At 38.5% G+C, this 9,670-nt stretch overlaps 1 protein-coding gene across 1 annotated transcript in view; it reads right to left on the bottom strand.

Annotated features, from left to right (window-relative positions):
* Positions 1 to 5,683: 5,683 nt before the first annotated feature.
* TGFB2 (transforming growth factor beta 2) overlaps positions 5,684 to 9,670 on the bottom strand; it is a 404,063-nt gene continuing 400,076 nt past the window's right edge. Inside the window, exon 7 of the mRNA XM_078649791.1 lies at positions 5,684 to 8,242. Coding sequence (XP_078505917.1) covers positions 8,084 to 8,242 — 159 coding nt within the window. The 3' untranslated portion in view covers positions 5,684 to 8,083. The remainder of the gene's footprint in view (positions 8,243 to 9,670) is intronic.

The raw sequence follows: 9,670 nt of genomic DNA, 5'->3' as shown, positions 1-9,670 counted from the left end.
CACAAAAGAACACTACATTAGATTGTCATCCTTGCTTTTGTGGCTCTTGTTGGCCTGTTATTGAGGCAATGTGGTCCTTACTCTTATTACAGCTGTGGTTGCTTCTGTCATGGTGGTAGCTGCTGTACTTACTGTCGGCCCTAATATTGTTACAGCTGTGATGAAAGTTGTTTTCACTTCTGGATTTGCAACTGGTATTGTTATATCTGTTGTTGCCATTGTAGTGACAGCTGTCTTGACTACTATTGTGGCTTTTGTTGTTCTGTTGCTGCTGTTCTAAAAGCTTTGTATCTGCTGTTGTTGCTGATGTGATGGTTGAACCTTTGCTCCTTCTTCAGGTTGCAACTGTGGTCATTATAGTAGCCCCTTATCTGGAGGCAGTATATGTTGTTACCCTGACTGTTTCTGTTTTTCCTGCTGTGGTTGATATTGACATTATTGTTGTCATCCCTGTCATGTAGGTAACTGTGGCCACTGTCGTGGTCCATACTTGTGGTAGCTATGGTTACTGCAGTGGTCCCTGTTGTTTTTACCACTGTGGTTGCTGCTGTGGATGTTCTCACACCTGTGGCAGGTGTTGTTAAGCATGTGTGGTTGCTGTTGAGGCACTTTCTGTGGCTATGCTAGAGGCATCTGTTGTTACTGCTCTTTTCCCTGCCGTGATGGGTTCAGTGGCAAATACTAGGTTTCTTGCTGTTGTGGCAGTTGGAATTGAGGCTGTTTCCAATATTGTTGTTGGAAATGTGAGCACTCTTGATGTCCTTGTATTGTTGGCATCTGTTTATGATATTGTAGTTCCTGCCATAGTGGCAAATATGATTACTGCTATGGTACTTGCTGTTGTGACAACTGTGGTTGCTGCTGTCACAACAATTGTTGTTACTATTGTTGTCCATTCTGTGGTGGTGTCTGTGTTTGCTTCTACAGCCTTTCCACAGTTAAAAGGTGTGGTTTCTGCTATGGTCCATACTTTGTAGCAGTGTTGTTATTACTAGGATCTCGACTGGGTTGAAAGGAGTTATCGCTGCTGTTTGCATACAGAGAAAGCTGGAGGAACTATAAGATCCATGATTTGCCACAAATTGTTTTAGGGATATGGCTAGCTTATTTTAGAGAGATTTTTGACAGGGGAGAACAACCAATGATTGGGCTGAAGGCATGTTTTGAAAAAGAGACAGAAGAGCTTATCATTATGAGATCAATGACTAATAGATTAATAGTTATTACATAAAGACCCGTAGAAGCATACATAGGGTAGGACAGTTTGTTTGTGTAACAATGTGTGATTAGTGGAGAGGTTGATACAATTGTTATAAGAATGAGCCAAGTGTAAATTGACATATAGCAGAAGCTAGGAAACAACTTCATATCATTTATGTCATTGTACTTTAAATAACTGCTGCAGGGAAGAGACATGAGAATGTGTTTGCACAAATGATTAGATAGAATTGTTTACGCTCTTCTTCTTCAAAACACAGTGGTTCAAATACATTGGACTAGTGGGTGCCATAGATACTTTAAAGTGAAAATCGTGTTGTGAATTGTACTGCTAGTATCCTAAAAAAGTAGAAGGAATATTTTGCTGGCCAGATAAAAAGTGAAGTTAATCTTAACAAAAGAACATGTAACCCTGCATAGGTCAATACTTATTTTTAATTTTCTAGTTCAAAGTTTGCATAGGTCTTTTCCTCAGATGGTTGATGTATAGCTGAAAGAGACAATCCCTTCACAAGGTAGACAAGTTTAACTATATTTTACATTTGTGTATAAGGAAGTACACATTTTTAGGAACTATGTTCAGAGTCAGAGAGTGAGTTACTGCACCTATTTCACATACATTAAATACAAATAGTCTATGACCCTGATGTCATTCATGCACACAAAAAGAAGTCAAGCAATGTTTTTGTTTGTAGACTAATAATCAAATGTTAAAGGATGTGGCTGATCTTTATTGGAAGAGAGTTACAGGTGTGCACCACAACATGTCTCCCTCTTTTACAGATTAATAGGATGACGGGGAGAGTGATGAGATCTTTTTATCACTAGAACTGAGTCAACCACGTGAATATTGTGAAGGTTCATGAAGCATAAGCAAGTACGTTGAAACTCAAGCCTGTTTGAAACAGGTTAGACAGTGAAGATAAGTTCTGGTGTTAGAGATCTGGTCTCATTTTTCAAGACACCATACTTGGAGTTTGTACGTCAATGACTTGGAGTAGGTGGCATGAAGAGCATTCCCGTATTCCAGTTGGAAGTTGACAGCTGCTCATATAAGTAAACTCTTCTATGAAAGATATAGCATGATCTATAATATGTTTACTGGACAGACCCCGGTTCTCTGACCACATCGTGTAAAAAACTATTGCGTGAAAGGTTCTGGGAATCTGCCCTAAATTCCGCAATACACAACCCAAAAACCGGAGCACTTACTCTTAAGTTTTTTTATGTGAAAGTAGAAAGTAAATTCGAATGTTTCATGGACGAAATTTTACCAAACATAGCAAAATCCTTGTATTTAAAATTTCGTTATGGCATTCTCCAAATTGAAGCCAACACATCAAAATGGGTATGCACCAAGGGTTCTACTGAGAATGTCTTGTTAGAAACCTGCGAATTGTGTGATATTGGCACAAGGGAGGATGAGGCTCATGTTCTATTCTTATGCCCGGCATATCATCATATTAGAAAAAAGTGGCTAAGGCCCATTTGCCGCCTTCTAGGCTTCAGACATATCAAGGAAGCAGAAAGAGTGTTTAAAGGTGATACAACACAGACCATCGCATTCAGTTTAAGCTGATTTCTCTTTGCTGTGGCAATAGCACGAAGAAGACGAGGTCTAAAATTGTAATTGTTATAGCCTGTCAAGTAAGGACACGATATTAGTCACTAAAATAATACTGATGAAAAGATGCTATGTGTTGAGTGGCGGGTACAATATTGAAGAATTATTTATATTCTCCAGTCTGTCATACGTAATGGATGTAATACCCGTTAAATTGTACATGATTTTATTGGTTTTATAACGCTAGCGATATTAACTAATAATAGTACCTGGTACTTATTATTATTATTATTTATTACTATTTATTGTATCAAACTTTTTAACATTGCGCTTTCGCTTGCACTGTATAAACCAAGACGGACCGACTGTAATAGTGCGTTTGTAACTCAAAATGTCTGGTACCACTCTCTCTTTTTAGAGAAGATATTGTACTGATGTCGATGGCTTTCTTATGGTTTTACCTGGAAACTGATATTGTTTGACCTTGGTGGTTACTTTTAAGAGACTGTATTGTTTTTATGCTTATGACTCTTTTATGGTTTGTTTTAACCGAAATAAAGATTTAAAGACTTAATATGTTTGCACTTTCGCTGTGAACTCAATAACTCCTTAGTATGGCCCTCACCCATTGACACTATCAATATATATAGCACATAGCTAGAGTAATGTGGTTTATATGCCTGAATATAGAAAATGTCAATTTTAGAAACTGGAGATACTGAGCAGGTGCACTTGGACAAGGAATGAAATGCACTTCTGCTGCATTAAACAGGGGAATAAAGGCATGCCATTCAATAAACCTTTTAGATTGATGGGCATAAGGTATATGACATGCATGTGACAAGGCTTAATGGCAATATTAAATAATATAGAGAAGAACGAATCTGATTTTACAATCATTTTGGTGCCGACTGATTATAGCAGAGGTGGATGATATATTAAGATTCCTCAACTGAACCCAGTTTCTCATCTCATTCAAAATTATTTTCAAAGTGTAAATGTAAAACCTGTTTTCCCACTTACTCAGTTTGTCATATGGTGTTATTTCCTATTCTGCCTAAGATGAGCTCCTTAGTTATAAAGTAAGAGTGACCACAATAAGGCAACATGTATATTATTTGCAGTTTCTTGTAGGTATTTACTCTTCATATCAGCTGAAAAGATTTTTTTTTAAATATATACAGCATTGTCATGAAAAAAGTAGTAAAGCCACACTTGGATGTTTAAATGTACATCACAGTCTCCTAAAGGAATCCAAATGGAAAGCTGTACCTGGCAAATGTTTCTTTGTGGATTACTTGGAAAAACAAGTTATTTTCTTGTTGGTATGCATTTTGTTTTTGTACAAAGGAATGGATTCCTTAATGCAAATTCACTTTTTCTCTTCTTTTTCTCCATGGGAGTCAGACAATATGTTGAGCCAATAAGCGATGGTGAATTAGCTGCAAAGGTATTCTTTATCTTTGTGCCACATACAAAAAATGTACTAATTAGAGATCAGGGTTTTTCTACCAAAATATTGAGATTTTAATATTGACCTGTCAAAATACATACGAAAAATATTGACTACAACAATATTGAAACATATCTTCAAAAGACATAGATGTGAAGTTAAGAAAGGTCAATTGATACTTAACTACATATATTTTAATTTACAATACTCACAATGAAAGAGTAGGTAATATTTTGATCACATTCATTGTGGTACCTGATGTTTTGAAATACAACCAAAGGACTGTCTTGAACTTAGCTATTATGTGTCAATCTATAAATCTCGGTACAAAAGGGGGTGGTGATGGACAGAGCATCTGAACCAATCAAACACTCACACCCAGTCAACAGATCTGGGTTTAATCCATCACCGTTCTTTAGCCCACTCTGCCACCCCAGTTCAGACATGGCCATATGCAAATCAGTCTGACCCTGTGCCTCATGGGAACAGTCCAGCCCAAACTGCCACTGGATTCAAGCAAGCCTGGCTGAAGACAGCTGTAATGCCAGAAACTGGTCCTAGGAAGTTTGAATCCGTCCAGGGAAGGCATGGCTTGGCAGTTCGGGCTGGACTGTTCCAATGAGGCACAGGGTCAGACTGATTTGCATATGGCCATGTCTGAACTGGGGTGACAGAGTGGGCTAAAGAACGGTGATGGATCAAACCCAGATCTGTTGACTGGGTGTGAGTGTTTGATTGGTTCAGATGCTCTGTCCATGACCACCCCCTTTTGTACCGCTTTGTTCGCCATAAGTTTGGCAGGGTATGCTCAGACGTGAGTCCCTTGCTCACTTTGCCACTGGATTCAAGCAAGCCTGGCTGAAGACGGCTGTAATGCCAGAAACCGGTCCTAGAAAGTTTAAATCTGGTCCAGGGAAGGCATGGCTTGGCAGTTCGGGCTGGACTGTTCCCATGAGGCACAGGGTCAGACTGATTTGCATATGGCCATGTCTGAACTGGGGTGACAGAGTGGGTTAAAGAACAGTGATGGATCAAACCCAGATCTGTTGACTGGGTGTGAGTGTTTGATTGGTTCAGATGCTCTGTCCATCACCACCCCCTTTTGTACCAAATCTCGACATAAAGAATAAACCCCGAGCCACAGTAGCAGTCAACATGCAGATAGCAAAATACTAAAATCCAGTGACACATAATTAATATGTAAAAGTAAACATGTATGCTGCATGGTAGGATTTCATGAGCTCAAAGTAAAAGCATAAAATTAAGGATTTTAGATTGGAGTTACCCAAACCACAATTTGGACCGGTATTATGGTGCATGAAATTTGTCATTCTATCATTAGAAATGTTCTTTACTTTAGAGACTTTCTGAATGTCCGAAAATACTATCCGAACAGTTTGCTCTACTAAAGTAAAGCAGTGTTCAATAAAAGAAACAGAATTTCATAGAATAATTGAAATAATTTATTTACCACTAGAGCACCACAAAAACATACATTGTGTTAAATACAGAGTGATCAGTCACTAAAAATACAATGGCCATTTTTACGTTCTGTCTTTCCCCTGTGCTTTCCAGAGCAAAAGATTTGTAGAAGATGTATACTCAAAGTTTTCTTTATCCTCCAAAGTGCCAAGAATAGTTATGTAATGTCATTAGCTACACCAGGAAAACACTCACATTAAAACCAATGGAGTTGGGATGCAGGTCAGCTGTCATACCCTCTTTCGGCAAGTGCAATTTGACAGCCAAAAATACCTGGGCATTCCAATGTGCTAGATTCTGGTAAAGTATGGTGTACTGCAGCTTTACAATAGAAACCCTGTATGTACTCCTAATCTTAATAATTTGGGGTTTCAACACATTCAGACATTTCCCTAAAAGGCAATGCAGCTGTTGAAGCATTTTCAATAGTTATTTTTAAAGAGAAAACAGAAGCCAAAAATATGCTGGGTATTTTTAGTTAGGCTTTTTCATCGTATTGCTTATCATTTGAATATATTCAATGGGGGATCCAATGACAACACAAAAAATACTTTATAATGTACAAAAGTAGCAAAACAATTTCGACTTCATTTGAAAGAGGACTGCTGGTATTCATTCCAGTACACAAGAGCCGATAAAGAAGGAACACTACAGCAAATCACATATTAATTTCATAAGGCCCACATTTATGTGGCACACTCATTAATGGATCAACAATTCCATTAAAACCGGTATTGCTGTTCATCTGAGGATCTTCAGAGAGACACCCATTTAAAAAGAAAAAAGTGTTGATGGTGGGTTCTTGGTACAATCATAAATGTATTGTCTGAGGAAGATTCATTGAATGGTCAACCTAATTACTTAATCTGTGATTTACTATAGGGATTTCTTCACAAAAGATGAAAGGGGAAACACTTTGATGTAAGTGGAAATACTCCTTTCACAATCACTCCTTCTGTACAAATCACTTGTTGATACGGACGATTTTGAACATGAATCCATGATATTGGTCAGCTATCCTGAGCCTTTCTAGTAGCTGTCCACTGTAATCTTACTTCACGGTGTCAAAGTTCCTGCTCAAAGAATTGCAGGAACAGTTACTTGACTTTAAATGAAATAAAGGGTTTTGAAAATATAATCGTAAAAATTGTTTTGCAATTCAATTTTACAAGTGTGGATGCAAAAATAACAACATACTATATCATGAAAAACAGTCAGGTAGCTTATGGCATAATGAAGAACAAAAAAGCACATGTACAGCAATTATAAAACATGTTTGTAGTGCAAGTCAATGTATAGGACTCTACTCATACTGGCCAGCTAGAGGGAAACACATTTTTTTCTGAGAGATCGAAAGAGCCCCTGATATAAATGAAAAGTTATCGTATTTGACAAAATTACAAAATACAAAAATAGGGTGAAAATATACACATTTTACACAACGTACTTATTGTTGATAGTTTGTAAATTGTGAACTACAAGTTGGTTTCCAATTAAGCTGGCTCTGCTACCCACCTGTCGTGACACTAGAGGTACAATTACATATACCTGAACAAAATCCCACAGCGTAGCTATATAGCATCATTGCACTGTCTTTTGATAAGACCAATGCATGTACACACTTCACTTGTTTACACTGCCATTTTCACCATTTATGTGTAATAGTCTGCCACTGGGGTTTTAATGATGCTTCAGAATGTGTACACTATATCATAAAAGATAATCCTGCATAGAAATGGGGCATTCTTAAAGAAGCTTATTAAAAATACACAAAACTACTTACGAGGCAGACATTTAAAAAAATTAAGTGAAGAATTATAGTTCCCCAAACTAAAAAAAAAATCTCTTTGGAGTTCAATAGTTGCATTAGGACTACCAAAGAACTTGTTTCTGGCAGTTTATTTGGTCTTCATGTCGTCCACATTTCATTTCCTCAAAAGTTCATTTTTTATATAGTTATACACAAATAAATAATGCATCTTTGATCTACAACTAAAAGGAATGGGTAGGGTGCCTATTGCGCGAAAACGTACTGAGATCAAGTAAGGCACGAGACAGTTACAGCAAGTCCACTTAATGGGATTTTCCTGTTTTTCCTTTCACATAATAACACTAACAAATTCTTCCAGTGTTTAATTTTTCAAAGGTTTTACTTCTTACCTATCTCCCTATCAAAGTAGGTGAAACGCAGGATAAAGCCTTCAACATTTTCTTCTGATGACAGCTTTTTTAACTTTAATCAAACTTTTTACATACACAGTACCGTTTTTCAGTTTTTGTTTTAAAATTGAACACTGATAAAATTAGGCATTTCATTCTTTCATGTTTTAAGGTCTTCATTGAACACGCATTGCTGCTGTGGTATCTTAGCTGCACTTGCAGGACTTTACAATCATATTGGAAAGATGTTCGATTTTGGGTGCTTTGCCAATGTAATACAAGATGGTGAGGGAGTCTAAATCTTGAGACACGCAGCAGGGTGAGGCCGACGCTTCTGGGTTGATGGTGTTGTACAAACCGAGTACCTAATAAGAGAATATAAGTTTAAAAAAAAAGAGAAAAGGTCAATGTAGCAAACAAGCTTTGACATTGTAGTTAAATTAACTTTTATCTTGTTGGGACAAGAACGTTTTCAATGCAGAAAATACATTGCATCTGCTGACACCACACAGGCAGGTACTCAAGAAACCCATCCTTATGTTTTCGTCAACTTCATGAAAGTATTTCTTTATTTAGTTAGTTGGTTAGTTAGTTAATTATTGTTTTTATTTATGGATGAGGTGTATTAAGTTCTATGTGTTCTCTTATTCTTATGATTACTTTAAAGTGTGTCTCACATTGCATCAGCATCATGCATGTCTGAAGTAGGCGCTCATTTCCAGAAGGCCATGGGCATTTTGACCTAAACTGAATCCAATAGAAGCAAGTAATTTGCTTCCTAAAGCCCTGGGCTGTGGAGAAGAAAGGGTCCCGTTCGAAGAGCAAGGTGGCATTTGACTAAGTCTGGGGGAAGAATAGCTCCGGCGTCCATGCCCGTTGCTAAGTGAACGAAATATTTTCACAGAATAGAAGCCAGGGGTGTTCCCACCCACTTTGGGTCCATGAATAGAAACGCAGGGCAATCACGCATGGAGTACAGTGCTACCCCCTCTGGCCTAAAATTGTTTGCAATGATGCCTGCTAGAGCATCACCAAAGGGGCTGGCCTTTTCATTGTGTGCACAAAGAGACAGGATGAGGCTGCATGGAAGTTATAGGCTGTTTCTGAGCCAAAGGGGCTGTGGCAGGGGAGGGGGGTAGGCTGTACCACTCTGGTGATATAAAACTATTTTTCGAGGTCGCCATTAATGTATTAGTTAAACACGAAATGGCAGTTTCCTAGAGATTTAGAGGAATGTTTTCGGCTGAGACAGAAGATCTGTTCAGCAGAGCAACACTAGCTGCTTCATCAGGCCCCTGCGGGCTCGGGGGATAAACAAGCAAACCGCATATTTGTTACCATGGCCGGTATTCTTCCTCTGGCCTTGAAAACATGCCCTGGTCCAAAGATCTCACAGAGCGCCCGTGTGCCAGCTAGCCCAATGTTTTCTCTTTTCTTTGGGCGGTGACTTGATACCAGTGGAACACTGATCAAGGAACCTCTGTACAGGGCTTCAGCCAAGGGCCTGGTTCATTGATCCCTGTTCACAGAGCTTCTTCCATGACTAGCTGTGTCATACTCCTGACAGAATGAGCTGCCCCTGCAGCTTCCAGGAGTAAGAGGTGCTGACTCAAAAAAACTGTGAGGAAGCATGACTCAGCCCTGGAAATTCAGGAATGTGTCACATCTAAGCCTGGGGTAAAACTGTCTACTCATAGAAAATGCTTGGTGAAAGAAGCCTGGTTATTAAGGTGGAGTAAGACACACCGACACATAGAAAAACTTTGTGAATCAGGCCTGGATTTTTACTGGTC

This window comes from Lissotriton helveticus, chromosome 6, assembly GCF_964261635.1.
Source record: "Lissotriton helveticus chromosome 6, aLisHel1.1, whole genome shotgun sequence".
NCBI lineage: Eukaryota > Metazoa > Chordata > Amphibia > Caudata > Salamandridae > Lissotriton > Lissotriton helveticus.
This window is presented reverse-complemented; position numbering and strand designations above follow the sequence as displayed.